At 40.2% G+C, this 18,036-nt stretch overlaps 1 protein-coding gene across 3 annotated transcripts in view; it reads left to right on the top strand.

Annotated features, from left to right (window-relative positions):
• ube2e3 (ubiquitin-conjugating enzyme E2E 3 (UBC4/5 homolog, yeast)) overlaps positions 1 to 18,036 on the top strand; it is a 138,493-nt gene that overhangs the window by 96,263 nt on the left and 24,194 nt on the right. For all 3 annotated transcript variants that reach the window (XM_072579093.1, XM_072579091.1, XM_072579092.1), the window contains exons 4-5: positions 11,570 to 11,702; positions 13,314 to 13,461. In XM_072579093.1, the coding sequence (XP_072435194.1) occupies positions 11,570 to 11,702; positions 13,314 to 13,461 (281 nt within the window). The remainder of the gene's footprint in view (positions 1 to 11,569; positions 11,703 to 13,313; positions 13,462 to 18,036) is intronic.

The following is an 18,036-nucleotide window of genomic DNA, read 5'->3' as shown; positions in this document are numbered from 1 at the left end:
TAACTCTCAACAATTTCTGTTTACTCATCACCCTACATTTAGTCATGTACATTGGTTCCTTGCATCAGTTTAAAAATGTTCACTCTTGCTTTCAAATCTTTACCTTGCCACTCTTGAACTATATAATCTCCTCTGGTAATATAGTCCTCCAAACAATCTATGGGCTTTCATTTCTTCATGCGCCTGTAATTTTAAGTGTTCCATTTTCCCAGGCCCGAAACATTAGAATTGTTCAACCTCTGCCACTTTGCCTCTCTTTCCTCCTTTAAAGATGCTTTCAAGCTTTTCTTCATGTGCACAAATATTGCTTTGTGTGACTCAGTCGTTGATAATGTTCCTCTGCAAAACTTTGGCACATTGCATCATGCCGAAAATGCTACTTTAAAAGCAGGTTGTTGAGGTTAAATGAGCAGAAGCAAGTATTTATTATGTTTCCAAATGTGTGCTGTAGTCTCAAGTGTTTACAAAAATCATTTTACTTAACCGATTAGTACCCTTGTCTATTTAGTGTCCTTTGTAACACCTATTCCAACAGTTATGAGAATTAGGCAAAAATTACACAGTCCCTGACTACACTTTCAGCTGCAAAAACTTAATTAATTTGCTAAAAAGTTTTCTTTCATATTGGATTCCATAATGGTTTATTAATGGTCTTTATATTTAGAACTCAATGTGACAGTCATGTCAAGATCAACTGTTTCTCCCCTCTGTTCTGATGATCATTAATTGTTTGGTTCAGTTTTAGTTTTGTCACTTTTGGAAATTCTGTACTTAAACTCACGGGTTTAGACACCACTTAGTCCTGCTGGGAAGATTAATGCTGAATTAATTCCATCTGGGAAGGTATCAAAAACCTTGTACTCTATATATTAGACCATAATAACAGGCATTGATTTTCTCTTTCCCCTGTTGGTTTCTAGAATCAAAGAATTGAAGAACTTTACAGTACTGAAGGGGACTATTCAACCAATCGTGTCTGTATGTCTCCCAAAAGAACTATCCACCTAGTCCCATTCTCTAGGACTTTTTTTGTAGCCCTCAAAATTCATTGCTTTCAAATATATGTCCAGCTTTCTTTTGAAACCTCTGTGGAAATCTGCTTCGACCACTTTCGGGCATTGCCTTCCAAATCCTAACAATTCTAATGAAATTTCTCTTCCTCTCACTGATGACCTTGAAATTGTGAACCCAAGTTACACTCATACCAACTAATGGAAACAGAATATCATCCTTTACCCTATCAACATTGTTCATAATTTTCAGCACCTCAGTAAGCTCACCTCTTAATCTTCCCTGCTTCAAGGAGAATAAGCCAATTTATGTAATCATTCCTTGTATCTAAAATCCCTAATTCCTGGTATCATTTTAGTTAATCACCTTCGAATTCTCTCCAGAGATTCAACATCCATCCTTAATAAGGTGGCCAGAACTGAACATACAACTCCAAATGTGGTATGACCAATGGTTTGTGTAAGTGTAGCATTACTTTCTTGCTATTCTATCCTGTGCCTCTATTTGTAAATCCAAGGATCTTCTAAGCCGCCTGAATAACTCTTTCAACTTGCCTGGCCAACTTCAGAGAATTATGGGCATGAACCTTGAGGTCCCTCTGCTCTTGTACACCCCTCAAAGTTGTATCATTCAGCCTGTATTTTGTCTCTGTGTTTCTTCTTTTGCATTACCCCCTATGTCTCTGCAAAGAAATTCATCTGCCAGATGTCTCCCATTTTGCACAATTTGTCAATGTCCTTCTGAAGTCACTCAGTGTCATCCTCACGATTCACTATTCTCCGTAGCTTAGCATTATCTGTAAATTGAGAGATTTTGCCCTTAATGCCTATGTTCAAATCATGTGTATAAATCCAAAAAAGGGTCCCAACACCGAAGCCTGCAAACACCACTGTCAACTTTGTCTCCAATCTGAGAAATGCTCATCTGCACCTATCCTCTGTTTCCTAAGTTTTAGTCAACTTCTAGTTCATGCTGCCAAGGATCCATCCATCCCAAACATGACTAATTTGCTCACCAAACTGCATTGCCACACCATATTAAATAAGTTCCATGTTTAGGAAAGATTTAACGTTTACAGAGTGAATGTTTCACCAGTAGATCACAGGATAATTTTGAGCTCATCAAATTTGGCTGCTTTGTGTATGATTAAAAACTAATTTTTGAATTGGTTTGAAGCTCGGTTTTTCTACCTTCACTGAAGTATTTAATGAAAAGCATCAGTTCTCTTGATTTATCTATGTGTTCTGGTATTTCTATCAATACGAAGTTGTGAAATAAAAACAAATTACTGGAAAAACTCCAGTCTGCCAGCATCTGTGGAGAGAAATCAAAAGTTGACCTTTTGGTTCCGGTGACCCTTCAGAACTGCATAGAACAGTTCTGAAGATTGACCACTGGACCCAAAACATTAACTCTGGTTTTTCTCCAAAGATGCTGCCAGGCGTGAGTTTTTCCAGCAGTTTCTGTCTTAATTCCTGATTTCCAGCATCTGCAGTTTTTTTTGGTGTTTTACGAAGTTATGAAATGTCTGTACCAAATTTGTTTCTTGATGCACACTCATGCTAACACTCAGAAGGTCTGACTTAATTAGATTAGATTCCCTACAGTGTGGAAACAGGCCCTTCAGCCCAACCAGTCCACACCGACCCTCCGGAGAGCAACCCACCCAGACCCATTTCCCTCTGCCTAATGCATCTAGCACTATGGGCAATTTAGCATGGCCAATTCACCTGGCCTGCACATCTTTGGTCTGTGGGAGGAAACCAGAGCACCCGGAGAAAACCCACGCAGACACTGGGAGAATGCGCAAACTCTACATTGACAGTCGGCCGAGGCTGGAATCAAACCTGGGACCCTGGTGCGGTGAGCCAGCAGTGCTAACCATGACGCCATCGTGCCGCCCTTTAATGCTAAAGGATCTCATATTTCCTGATAAATGTTTTAACTGCAGTATGCAACATTGTGTACAAGACTTAATTTCAGTAAGAAAGGAAAACAGATTTGCATTTGTATGGAGTCTGTCATGTTGTGTAATTTACCAGCAATTTACGAAAGTATGTAAAAAAAAATTGGGCAGAACTTCAGAAGTTCATTGTGTTGGTAGGATTTCCCTGGAACACTGGCTTTTTCCATTGGATGGCTTTTTGATTTTCCTTTTTGTTGTTGCTTAACATCAGTTGGTGCGCTTAAATGTTTTTAAAATCCTTTTTGTATGTCATAACCGTGCACTATCAAATGTTTTCAAGTCTTGAAAAAATAAATTCAGCACCTTAACTTGAAAGTCATACCGTGTTTAACCACATTGGGTTAAGAGGGAAGATAGGACGGTTGAGAGAACATGTAAATCTTTGACTAAAGTCATCAGTTCTTTCAATCGCATGCTATATGGAGTCACATTTCATAGAAACAGACTCTTCAGTCCAACCAATCTATTCTGAACACAATTCCAAACTAAACTAGTCCCACCCTCTCCCTCCAAACCTTTCCTATTGTTATTCTTATCCAAATGTCTTTCAACATTGTAATTGTATCCACATACACCACTTCGTCAGGAAGTTTATTCCACACACAAGCCACCCTCTGTAAAAACATTTGCCCCTCATGTTTTTTTTAAAATCCTTCTCCTCTTGCCTTAGAAAATGTGCCCCCTAGTCTTGAAATCACCCATCCTAGAGAAAAAACAACTGCCATTAATGCTATCTATACTTCCCATGATTTTATAAACTTTTATCAGGTCGCCTCCCAGCCACCTCCACTCCAGTGGGGGGAGAAACATTCCCAGCCCATCCAGTTTTTCTTTATAACTCAAACCTGGCAGCATCCTGGTAAATCTCTTCTGACCCCTTTCTGGCTTAATAATATCCTGGCCTCGTCAATGTCTTGTGCAGCCTCAACATGACTTCCCAACTCATATATTCAGAGGCCTGAGCAATGAAGCCAAGCATGCTAATTGCATTTTTAACCACCCTGTCTATATGTAATGCAAACTTCAAAGAATTATGTACCTCCACCCCTTGGTCTCTTAGGGCCTTGTGTAGTCTTGTGGAACAATCAGTAACTGTTTAAGCAAGTGATACTCAATTTGACAAGTTGTGGAACTAAGTTTGTACCAGTCTCCTCCCAGGGCTTTGTGGTGCAGCGGTCCTACCTTTGAGCCAGGAGGCCCATGTTCAAGACTCACCTGCTTCAGAAGTATGCAATAACATCTCTGAACAAGTTGGTGAGAAAATGCTTATGCCAACCTTCCATGTTCACTGCGATCTAACATCAGAAAAATTTCTAGAATTGCAAATGATGCTATCCTACCATAAAGAGAAGATATGTCTGTTAAAGATGGCGGCGCGGACAGCAGCATTCAGCTCTTGAGTGCGGGGCTCAGCCGCCCATGGGCTTATGCAGCTGGTCCGGCTGCATCCACCCAGATTCATCTTTTATCTCCAGTTCAGTAATGTTTCTATTTTAGTTTTGGTTGTCCTGGGGTGTCCTGATGCTGGAGGCTGGGATCCTGCATATCTTCAAACTTGCTCCATCTTGGGTGGTGGCATTGAAGGATCATTGAAAGAGTTGAATCAGGACTCTATTGGTCGAAGTCCAGCATCAGAGAAGTGTAGGACATATGCAAATGGTAGTGTCCAGCATGGAGGTGGTGGACAGAAGTGACAGCACCAATGGTGGCAGGAAAGTAGCACATTGCTGTGCTGTTGGGGACAATGTTCGACAGTGGTAACTGGAGGAGCGGATGGGGTGAAAGCTATGGAGAAGGAAAGATAAACTTTTGAAGATGTTTCAGTTTAAATCGTATCAATTTAATATTAATTTGTTCAGTATTTTACAATACATTTTATTCACTAATTTATTGTGTAATTCAAGATTGTGCAGGCGTGTAACAACATTATACACTTTTTAGTGTAGCTAAGTACAAATAACAACATTAAATAAATCTAAATTCTACAGGTGCTGGAAGTCATAAACAAACACAATGCTGGAGAAGCTCAGCAGGTGAGACAGCATTTGTGGAGAGAGAGAAGCAGTTAATATTTTAAGTCCAATATTACTTCTTTATAAAAGGTTCTGAACAGATTCTGATGAAAATGAGTTAAAACATTAACTCCTGTTTCTCTCTCCATAGATGCTGCCAGACCTCCAACGTTTCTCCAGCATTCTGTGTTTGCATCAGCCTCCCATATTCTCTTGTTTGATAGTTTACATTTTCTACAATACATGAATGGACGACCATCACAGGTCTCCATTTTTTCAATGAGCTATTCAGCAATGTTAACATATGCTGTATCAATTTGTGTAGTGTGTGAAGAACACGAGCTGTCTGTTGTCCTGTTGCTGAAATGAGTAACTACTGTTTTCTGAGTCTTAAATTGTCAGGATTGCATTAGATTATGGAAACCAGCAATTTTTACTGCCATTACAGAAAACAATTTCTTCCATCGCCAGCAGAGCTGAATGTTGAATTGTCCACTTCTTGCACCTTGGTAGGCCATCAAATTATGTAAAACCAAGGCAAACTGTTAGGATCCCTATTTCAACTATGGAGTAATAACAAAAACACCACCTTTAGGCTGACTGAACATTGCAGGACAGGATATAGAACATATAGAACATAGAAAAGTACAGCACAGAATAGGCCCTTCAGCCACTATGTTGTGCCAAGGATTAATCCGAATAGAAAATAAAATAACCTTACCTACGCACCCCTCAATTCACTGCTCTCCATGTGCATGTCCAGCAGTTGCTTAAATGTCCCTAATGACTCTCCTTCCACCACCACTGCTGGCAATGCATTCCATGCATTCACAACTCTGTGTAAAGAACCTACCTTTGACATCTCCTCTCTACCTTCCTCCTCACACCTTAAAACTATAACCCTTCGTGGCAGTCAATCCTGCCCTGAGCCAAAGTCTCTGGTTATTGACTCTATCTATGCTTCTCATTACCTCAATCAGATCACCTCTCTCCCTCCTCCTCTCCAGAGAGAAAAGTCCGAGCTTAGTCAACCTCTCTTCATAAGACAAGCCCTCCAGTCCAGGCCGCATTCTGGTAAACCTTTTTTACAACCTCTCCAAAGCCACTGCATCTTTCCTATAATAAGGTGATCAGAACTGGATACAGTATTCCAAGTGTGGTCTCACCAGGGTTTTGTAGCACTGCAGCAAAATCTCGTGGCTCTTAAATACAATCACCCTGTTAATGAATGCCAAAACACTATATGCTATCTTAACACCCCTATCCACTTGGACACCAAGATCCCTGTGTTCCTCCACACTGCCAAGAATCCTGTCTTTAATCCTATATTCCTATATTCAGCATTTGAGTTCGACCTTCCAAAATGCATCACTTCGCATTTATCCAAGTTGAACTCCATCTACCGTTACTCAGCCCAGCTCTGCATCCTGTCAATGTTGCGTTGCAGCCTGCAATAGCCCTCGATACTATCAACGGCACCTCCAACTTTTGTGGCATCGGCAAATTTACAAACCCACCCCTGAACCTTCTCCATCCAAGTCATTTTATAAAAAGTACATAGAGCAGAGGCCCAAGAACAGAACTCTGCGGGGCAACACTCACCACTGACCTCCAGGCAGAATTTTCCATTTACAACCACTCTCTGCCTTCTGTCAGCCAAACAATTCTAAATCCAGAGAGCCAAATTCCCCTGTATCCCACATCTCTTAACTTTCTCAATGAGCCAACCATGGGGAACCTTATCAAATGCCTTGTTGAAGTCCATATACACCACACCCACTGCCCGACCTTCGTCAACCTGTCTTGTCACCTCCTTGAAGAGCTCAGTAAGATTTGTGAAGCATGATTTGCCCCTCACAAAGCCATGCTGACTGCTTTTAATCACACTCTGCTTTTCCAAATAGTCATAAATTCTATCCCTCAGAATTCTTTCCAAAACCTTGCTGACCACAGACTTAAGACTGGCTGGTCTGTAATTGCCAGGGATTTCCCTATTACCCTTCTTGAAAAGAGGAATAACATTCGCGTCCCTCCAATCCTCTGGTACGACTCCTGTGGAGAGTGACGAAGCAAAGATTCTCCAGCGGCATGGCAAGCTCTTTTCTTGCTTCCAAGAACAACCTAGGATAAATCTAGTCTAAATTTCCAGCACATCAACTTCCTCAATCTCAATCTGTTCAAGCCTGTTTCCTGGCTCCTCAAAGTTCTCATTCACAACAAGATCCCTTTCCTTACTGAAAACTGAAGCAAAAAAACTCATTTAGGGCTTCCCCTATCTGCTCAGACTCCACGCACAAGTTCCCTATGCTGTCCCTGACCAGCCCTACCTTCTCCCTGATCATTCTATTATTACTCACGTATAAGTAAAATGCCTTTGGGTTCTCCCTAATCCTTCCTGCCAAACCTTTTTTGTGCCCCCTCCTGGCTCTTCTAGGTTCATTTCTGAGCTCCTTTCTAGTAAGTCTAATCCTGTAGAGCTGGGCTAGATCCTTGCTTCCTCCACCTTATGTAAGCTGCCTTCTTCCTTTTGACGAGAAGCTCCTCTGTTCTCATCATCCAAGGCTCCTTAATCTTACCCCTCCTTGTCTGTCTCAGGTGAACAAATTTATGCATCATTCGCAACAACTGTTCCTTAAACAGTCTCCACATGTCTGTTGTGCCCTTTCTATGGAACATTTGCTCCCAATCTGTACTTCCCAACTCCCGTCTGATAGCGTCATAATTTATTTTTCCTCAATTAAATATCTTCACATGGTAACTGCTCCTTTCCCTCTCCATGGCTATGTTAATGTGAGGCAGTTGTGGTCACTGTCGCCTAAGTGTTCTCCCACCATGGGATCTGACACCTGCCTTGACTCATTGTCGAGCACCAAATCCAAAATGGCCCCTTCCCTCATCGGCCTGTCGACATACTGAGTAAGGAAACCCTCTTGAACACACCTGACACAAATTGGTCCACCCAAACCATCTACACAGGGAAAGTTGAAGTCACCCATAACAATAACCCTGCTACATCTGCATTTTTCCAAGATCTGCCGGCCTATGAGTTCTTCGATCTCCCTACTGCTATTAGAGGGTCTGTAGAAAACCCCCAATGAGGTGGCTGCTCCCTCATGCTGACTTCCACCCATGCTGACTCAGTAGTCAAACCTTCCTCAACAACCTTCATCTCTGTAGCTGTGATGCATGCTTTAATGAGCAATGCTACACCCCCTCCTCTTCTCTCTTCCCCCCCCCCCCCCCCCCCCCCCGGTTCTTTTTAAATGTTCTAAACCCTGGAACATCAAGCAACCATTCCTGCCCCTGTGAAGTTCGCATCTCCCTTATGGCCACAACAACATAGAGCATGGATCAGTACTTGGGACTAAGTTCATCACTCTCTTATTTCTGACACTCCTTGCATTAAAGCAGACACACTTTAACTGATTCCTTTGTTTCATCACATCTCTGTTAGATTCACTATATCCTGTCACTGCCCCATCTACAACTACCCCCTCTCAGATATGTAGGTCTGGTTCCCACCCCCATGCCAAACTAGTTTAAACCCTCCCAAATCGCACAAACAAATCTCCTACCCAGGACATTTGAGCCCCTCCAGTTCAGGTGCAACTCGTCCTTTGTGTACAGGTCCCACCTTCCCCAGAAGGCATCCCAATGGTCTGAGTATCTGAAGCGCACCCTCCTGCACCAGCTGTGCAGCCACATATTAAGCTGCACTCGGTGCCTGTTCCTCACCTCACTATCTCGTGGTACAGGTAGCAAACCTGAGAACACTACTCGTCCTGTTCTTCAGCTTCCAAACGAGCGCTCTCTAGTCACTTTTCAGATCCTCAAACCTTTTCCTGGCTATATCATTGGTGTCAATATGTACCACGATTTCTGGCTGCTCACTGTCCCCCTTCAGAATCCTGTAAAGCTGATCAGCGACATCCCGCACCCTGGCACCGGGGACACAACGTACTTTCCGGGAGTTCCATTCCTGACCACAAAATCGCCTGTCAATCCATCTAGGTATTGAGTCCCCTGCCACTAGCACTTCTCTATTCTCCCTCCTTCCCTTCTGAGCCTCAGTACCAGAGACCTGACAACTATGGCTTTCCCCGGTAGGCTGTTGCCCACCAGCAGTATTCAAAACTGTATACTTATTGCTGAGGGGAAACGGCTGTGTGTCGGTTCCCTTTCCTCCCCCTGACTGTAACCCAACTGTCTTTAACATCCCCTCAATTTTTCCCTCCGCCTCCCGGATGATCCACAGTTCATTCATCACCAGCTTCAGTTCCCTAACTCGGTTTTCGAGGAACTGGAGTTGGGTGCACTCCCACAGGTGTGATCAGTAAAGACGTGTCATGTCTCTCACCTGCCACATTCTGCGGGAGGAACATGCAACTGCCCTATCAGCCATACTCTGCTAATCTGAAAGCCCACACAGGACGAAACAAGAAAGAAAAAAAGCCTGAAGAACTTACCAAGTTTACAGACTCTTATTAAGGTTAGAGGAGGTGGGTAGGAGGAAGACCTACAGGGTCTGGAGTTTAGATCTCACCTACTTAAAAAAAAATCACTTACCCTTCTTGGCAGTCCTTGCTTCTCTCTGCCCTCTTTCCTTGCCACTCTGTCAAAAACGGAGACCTGACTCCTGAGGTAAGTCTCTTTTTAAGTAAGAAAAATTAACCTTCCCGGCAGTCCTTGCTTCTCTCCGCCCCCGCTCCTCACCGCTCTGTTTAAAAAAAATGACATAGTCAGTTCACTCATCATAAAATGCAATGCAGTGATGTGAACTGAAAGCTAATTTAACTAATTTAATGAAATGCAGGTTGTGTTGCATGAAGTTTCTTTCACAGTGCCATCACTTTCTATGGCATTCTATTGCATCAACTTCCAAAGGCAGCAGTGCAGCAATGGAATCATGTACTGACAAGTTTCAGGTTGTACATAAGCATTTGACTTAGCTTGTACCAGCCCTCTGTTACAAATTTACCATGATGTCATTCTAACAGGCTGTATTGCTCTCTTGACTCTTTATTGGCCTAAATCTTCCAAAGACCTGACAGTCAGTGTCAGTTTGGAGGCTTACTGTCAGTGTTCGTGAAAAGCACTGTGGAGAAAATGGGATTTTTGACAAGCTTCCTCTGTCTTGTCATTTCTTTCAAACACACTGAAATTTTGGAACGATCTGACAACCTGATAAAAGAAATTTACCATGAAGAGATGTTGCTGAGAATGGAGGGTCTAAATTATATATAGAGACAGAAACTTTCTCACTGGAGTGTAGGAGAGATTGAGAGATGATCTTAAAAAGGTTTATAAAGTAATGGCAGGGATCTTTTCCCAAGGGTGGGGGATTTCAAGATGTGGAGATTTTAAGATGAGAGGAGAAAGATTTAAAAAAAGACATGAGGGGACATTTTTTTTTCATTGAATGGAATGAACTTCCCAAGGAAGAGGTAGGTGCGGGTATATGATTTAAAAGACATTCCGTAAAGTACATGAATAAGAAATGTTTGGAGGGATATGGACCAGGAGAAGGCAGGTGGGACTAGTTTAGTTCGGGATTATGGTCAGCATGAATTAATTGGACTGACCGAAGGGTCTGTTTCGATACTCTGATTCCAATTTTGACTGCATATGGAATCAATGGGAAATGTTGCACTTCAGGTTTTGGAGCTCATGAATGGGTGGATGGGGATGCTAATTACTAATATTTGTAGAATTCAGTTCTACTTAAGGTTACTTATAATTATCAAGTTTTTTTTAGCTTTGAATATTAAACACCAATAGCATCATACAGCATACATATTGTGACAAAATTCTGTGCCATTAATGCAAAATTTAAACATATTTCAGAACAAGAAGGGGAATTAGGAGGTATGATCAAAAGCTTGATCAAATCTGGGTTTTCATGAACCACCTTTTAACAAAGCGAGAAAGAAATGCAGAGAAGCAGCAAAGTTTATGGGAGAGAGTACAGAATGGTGGCACATGGCTCTGCCATCAACGATTGGGAAATAGAAGGGAACCAGATGCATAAAAGACTGAAATCGGGTATAGAATTCAATGAGTGGGTGTCGGGTTGGTGAGGATTGCAACATCTAACGCTGTTAAGCCATAGATTTAGTGCAGAAGGATTGCAGAGCTAGTTTATATCCTTGATGACATTAGTAAAGACTGAGATTTGGTACAGGATCGGAAAAGTACAAAAATGCTTCTGACAATTTGGAATTTTGGAAGGTTGTTAGTGAAAGGCCATGAAGGAACGAAGGAAATTTATCAGAAAAGCAATTGAGGTAATGGGGTAAAATAGACAATGTTGTACCAATGAAAGTAATGGACTTTGATAGAAAGAATTTATGAAACCCAGAACGTGTAATGTGATGTGCAACATGGGTGCTAGGTAATTTATCTGAACTTGTGCAGAGTTTGTCCATTATGTCTTTGATCACTAGTTCTGTTTATTGTGCAAGGTGTTGCAGTCCTGTCTAGTGTATAAGATATCACATGCAAACAACGCCTTGATACAAGACAATTCTTATGAGTTTTTGCAAGTAATATGTTTAATATACTTTCAATGAATTTATTTCAGTGCTGGTCCAAAAGGCGACAATATATATGAGTGGCGATCTACCATACTAGGTCCTCCTGGTTCAGTTTATGAGGGAGGTGTTTTTTTTCTGGACATCACTTTCTCATCTGATTATCCATTCAAACCACCAAAGGTAATTCTTCATGTTACATTATCTAAATACATTTCAAATAGTTTGAGTGGTTGGCCATGCGAAATTCTAAATGATGTGTGAATGTTTATCCCAGAGCTTCAAAAGCTTTTTCTCTCTGTGACCCCATACAAAGCTTGAAAATTACTGTAACCCCTCATTGAAAACTGCAACGTGGAGGGGGAGGCAGAGAAGATCTTGGGATCGGAAGCAAAGATAATTGACAGTTTCGGGTTGTTGGGATGGGAGAGGGACAGATTTGTGGCACCCCATTGCCTTGTATCTCACAACCCCATAATTTTAGCTTGTTGTCCCACCTCCACCTTGGAAACCCTAATAAAACTTTCCTACATTCTAAGGGTCTTTCTATCACATGCCTCTGTATCATATGTAACAAGACCATGTCATTGTAATTGTTTTAGAAGATAAGGTTCATTAAAAAAAATTCCCTTGGCTTAATTTAATGAAGTTTTGTATAATGTTATTTATCCTTTGTTTTCTGTTTTTATTTCCCATCTTGCATCGCAGTTCTTATGCAAAATTAATCAAATTCCTGCAACGCTTGCCTTTGGTTTTGCAGCTTTCACTATTAGCTGTTAGTGATGTTTTATAATTAAAGTTGATTAGTTTTTAAGTTCCAACAAGCTCTAAATTAGAATTCTGAAGAAATGAAGGGACCTAATTGGCTCATTATAACTGTGCTAGCTCTATGTATTAATTTATTCTCATTCTAATTGGCATTTCCTGTATGGAATTCCACTTTTCAAAGCACTATGACATTTTATGTACCTTATCTAATTGCTACAGATGGCTTCAGTAAGTAAGGCATAGTTCTGTCTGTTGTTGAGGTGGGGATCCTATGCCTGTCCCTATAAGTAGCCTACTGTATAGAAATGTTGGCCCACTTACCTGATTATTCTCTGAAGAGATGTACCCAATACATCATTATAACCTTCATAAACACCAGAGATTAAAATGTTGGTTTGAGAGAGTCCAGGCATGTGCTTTTCTGGTCAGAATTTTATTCTAACTCTCTCTCAACCTAACACCATACCTCACTGATTACTTGTTTCGCATTTTTGGCCATATAGGTTCTCACCCAATTACACCAAACCATCACTTGATCCTTAGTTCAACATGGCTTCAGGCATCCCTGTCAGACCTTATTAGATATCAACAATCCATATGTTATAACCTGTTTTTTTCTTTACAAATTCTAATAGGTATGTCTGAATTTCTGTTAATTTATATTTTGTTTCAATAAAATGCTGGTTATGCTGTAATCAGTTCTCTGTATGGAAGTTGAGATTGCATTCCAAATATGGCATATGTGCAATTCATTCCACAACTGTTTTACTTCCTGTGGTTTGAGAGATTAGTTTAGCTTGAAAATTGAAAACTTCTAATTGCATTGAGCAGGCTTCTCATCCCTTCATTCCTTTCGACTTCAGTCTATTTTCCTCCTTCTCAAGGTTGTTTATCCTGTTCCTTTTCAAACCAAATTAAGACTAGGTATTGACCAAATTTATGGACAACTATGTCAGCATTGACAAACTTATTAAATGTTTAGTTTGCTATAAAGAACTATTCTTCACATTTACATGTTATCTTTAGGTAACTTTCCGGACCAGAATCTATCACTGCAATATTAACAGTCAGGGAGTAATCTGTCTGGACATCTTGAAAGACAACTGGAGCCCAGCTCTGACCATTTCAAAGGTTCTACTTTCTATTTGCTCACTCCTGACAGACTGTAATCCAGGTAAGAAAATTAGGACCTAAGTAATTACACTTCGTAGCTTGTTTATTTGAGAAACTTTTCGGTCACGTATTTGTGGAGCAGATCATATTGTAACTCTGGCATTTTCAAATTAAATTGAAAATGTATGGCATTGCAGTTAGACTCAATAGCCCCATCTATTTGCCTTGAACTGTTCAGTTGATCCTCAATCCCTCCAGTGCCTTGTCTCTCCAGAAGGTGGCCTCTTTTGTTCCTTCTACAATACATTAGTGGCCTTCAATATTAACTTGTCTTTATTTTTATTTTTTACAAGTTCAATCCAATATGCTTGCTTCTAAATTCCTAATGGGTGGTTGCACCTCCTAATAGTCAAAGTATTGTGTTTAAATTTGATTACCTCAAAGTTGCTTCCAAAGAAAGATTCTGCTTCCTTTCATCTTTCTGTATACGAAGTATTTGTTATCTTTTGCCTCTACATAGCATAAATAGCATTATTATCCTTTTTATTACAACTAATTTTACAGGAATTTTAACATTTCCCGTACAAAAGGTGACCCATTACATCTGTCAGCTCATTATAAAAGCAAATGAACTAGCCCGACTTCCCTAATTTGTTTTCTACAATCCTACACATATATTTCTTCTCAGGTGCTTATCCAGTTTCCTTTTGAAAACCAGTTTGAATCCTCTTCCACCAACCATCTATGCAGACACTGCAGGGCATTCTAAATTAACATCAGTTCCCCCAGATTCTATCATAATATGAACACATTTTGATGCTGGAGAAGTAGTATGACTCTCGACTGAGGTAAGCTGGCAACTGGGCACTTTGCGAGAGAATGGGGCGAAGAGCTGTGACAGGGTGTATTGATCAGTTTTTTGGTGAAATTTGGAGAAAAGTAGGTGAGTCATCGGGAGGGAGAGACTTGGAGAATTGGCAGTGATTTTTTCTTTCCTTTCCCTAACACCCCCACCCCCAACCTTTATAATGAACATTCAGTCAGCATCATTGCTTTTCAGAGGTGAGGTAGCTTGGACTTCATGGTTGATCTATTTTTTTTAAACTTGTAATGGGTCAGTTGACTCTTGTCAAATCGTGTTCAAAACTGGTTTATTTTCATTTATCTATATTTCATTGTGAGGTGATGTTTAGCTCAAGCCAGTTATGGTGAAACATTTCATTTGTAGGTATGGGTCCGACGCTTTTTAGTGAACTTACAACTGAAATTCATACAGCCCCTGCTCCTACAAAATTTCTTGCTACCCAGTATTAAATACCAAAATATACTGCAAAGCTAGGATTGTTGGCACAATTTACAATGAATATAGCATTCTTTCGTAGGAGGGATGTTGGGTATACCAGGATTTTGCAAAGGGATGTATCTGCAGATTACAGATTCTGAAATTGGCTCCCATACTGCTGTCAGCATCATTGATCTAGATACCATAATTTGCCTCTTCTGCATTTCCAAGTTTGTTTCTTTCTCAGGACCAGATCTTTGATCTACAAGTTTGGATCTCTGGTCAAGTATTAATAAGGGAATTTAGAATTTCTTGAGGCTTAACCTCTGCAATAAAAATGTTTTTCCCATACTGGTGTGGTCATGATACGTTCCACAGTAAATATGGAAATGTGTTTTCTGGCTTGTACATTTTTTTCTATATTTATTGATTTTAAAAACAACTTTTGCAAGCTACATGCTGTGCAATACATCTTGGACCACCTAAAAATAGATGAATCACTATTTGTAGCAGTTGGCCAGTTTTGTCATCTGAGCGGTTGTAATTGCAACACAATAACAAAGTTAACACATTTTGCCTTTGGGAGAGTTGCCATTGGGATAAGTTTAATTTGAAAAGTATATCAAAATGATATATTTGAATTCTTTTTTTGTAATAAAATAGAAGTCTTACTGGACAATTTTCCTGTCACAACCCCTTCATATTCCTGTGCCACTGTATTCAAAATCAGTGTTCCTTTCATATAGTAAATGGACACACAAGCAATACTTTATAAGAATAAAATAATGTTCTAGAGATTTTTACTGGATTCTTAACAAGATATAAAAATAAAACTTGGAATTGGGACTATTGGTTTTATCCTGTATGACAGTCTGTTGAATTGTTTGGGATTCCAAGATTTTTTCAAATACTTTTGAAGCTAAAGTCTCAGTTTTTGCTTTTATGCCTAATGGTCTTGATTTTTGTTGCCTGCAACGGAGAAACGAGAACAATTGAAGTGTGTTTGTGTTCCTTACAATGTTGCGATATAATTGTCATGAAGTCCTACCAAATGTAAATTTGAGGCATTTGTATACACTGTTGTGCATCCATATTACTTCCTTTTTGAGACATGATTTTTAACTCTGCATTCATAATGGCAAGTCATGCTAATGTTTTACTTACTATTCTACATTTCATCCTTTTCACAGGTACAGTTGTATGAACCACTTAGGTTCATGTGCCGTATTGCTTTTCTGCCCATACTTGCCCCATCTCCTTGCCATTTAGATGATCAATTTTCAAGCATTTTTTTTGTTTAAAACTCCTGTTTTTAAGCTGCAAGTGACACCAGCCCATTTGGACATCACCATCCAGATTTGTGGAAAAAGGAAGTTTAAAAATGGGAAACAAGCCTCATGTCCTTTTCTCATTGCTATCAGGCTGACCTTGAGCTAGTGAATGTTAACTATTTGGTTGACCTGTTCGTGAATATATTGGAGAATTAGTTAACTCCAAGAATGATAGCAATCTAAGACTGTCAGTTATTATAGGCAGAATTTTAGCTTTTTTTTAAAAAAAAGGTCTTTATGGCAGTCATGAAATGAAATCTGGCACACCAGCAATTTTTGTGATCATGGAGACAAAAAACAAATTTACAGGCTGACTCACTGAGCAGTGCAGAAAGATACTTGCCGCTGGCAAATAACCATTTGATGCGGTGTTTGCTCATTATTCTCCTAAATTTTTGCGGGATACTGTGTTCTAATTGGTTACCATGTTTCCTTATATTGCAACAGTAACTATATATAAAGTTCTTTCAGTTTTTATGCCCTTTGGTACATTATGAAGTTTGACGGTTGTTATTATTTCAGCAAGTTTGTTTACCACATATGTACATATTGTTTTAATGATTCTTAGCTATTTACTGCTTTCTCAGTCCCTCTTATTCCAATCTGTGGGATTTAAATTTAAGATTGTCTCTAATTATAGAGTCATAGATGTGTACAGCACCTTCGGTCTAACTCATCCATGCAGACCAGATATCCTAAATTAACCTAGTCCCATTTGCCAGCACTTGGCCCATATCTCTCTCAACCCTTTCCTATTTATATACCCATCCAGATGCCTTTTCAATGTTGTAATTGTCCCAGCCTCCACACTTCCTCTGGCGGCTCGTACCATACGTGCACCGCCTTGTGTGTGAAAAAGTTGCCCCTTAGGTCCCTTTTAAATTTTTTCCCTCTCACCCTAAATTTATGCCCTCTAGTTCTGTACTCCACCACCACAGGGAAAAGACCTTGTCTATTTGTCCGATCCATGCCGCTCATGGTTTTATAAAGCTCTATAAGGTCATCCCTCAGCCCCTAAAACTCCAAGGAAAACATCTCCAGCCTATTTAGCCTCTCCCTACAGGTCAAACCCTGGCAACATCCTTGTAAATCTTTTCTAAGTCCTTTCAAGTTTCACAACATTCTTCTTATAGGAGGGAAACCAGAATATTCCAAAAGTGACCGAATCAAAGTCTTGTTCAGCTGCAACATGACCTCCCAATTCCTGTACTCTATGCTCTGACCAGTAAGAGAAAGCATATCAAATGCTGCCTTCACTATCCTGTCTACCTGCGACTCCACTTTCAAGGAACTAGGAACTTACACTCCAAGGCTGTCTTTAACTCACAAGATAAGAAAATTATGGGGTGAGACGATGATAATGTGGTTTCAGAATAAATGCTAGCACTGAATCCCAGCTCTAATACAACCCAGATACCTACCTCACCATTTCCACACTTAATAAGACTATTCCCAAACCTTGGATCACTCTCTTCATATGGGAGACAGTGGTATAGTGATCATGTCATTGGACAAGTCACCCAGAATTGTATGCTAGAACTCTAAGGATATAGCTTCACATCCCTCAATGGCAGCTAGTGGAATTCATATTTAATTTAATAAATCAGGTATTGAAAAATGTGTTCAGTGACTGTGCTTAAAACTTGATTATTGACTCTGTTTACAACGTTGGTTTGATGAAAATCCATTTGGTTCACTAGTGTCCTTCAGTAAAGGAAATTTGCCATCCAACTAATGGGTATGGTATCTGTATGACTCTGCACCATCAGCCATGTCGTTGATTTTGAGCTGCCCTCTGAGAATGGTTTGTGAAACCACTCCGTTCAAAGACAGCTGGAGAAACACAGCATATGATGCCCTTAACAGTGATGCATACATCTTATCAAAGAATAAAGAAATCCAGTATTCCCCCACACACTATTACATTCCGCAGTGGTTATCAACCTTTCTCCTCCTGCCAAGCCTCACTTTCCCCTTGGATCCTCAGCACCACCTTCTTAACTATATGTAATTGCATGGTTTC

Source organism: Chiloscyllium punctatum, chromosome 10, assembly GCF_047496795.1.
Source record: "Chiloscyllium punctatum isolate Juve2018m chromosome 10, sChiPun1.3, whole genome shotgun sequence".
NCBI classification, from domain to species: Eukaryota; Metazoa; Chordata; class Chondrichthyes; order Orectolobiformes; family Hemiscylliidae; genus Chiloscyllium; species Chiloscyllium punctatum.
This window is presented reverse-complemented; position numbering and strand designations above follow the sequence as displayed.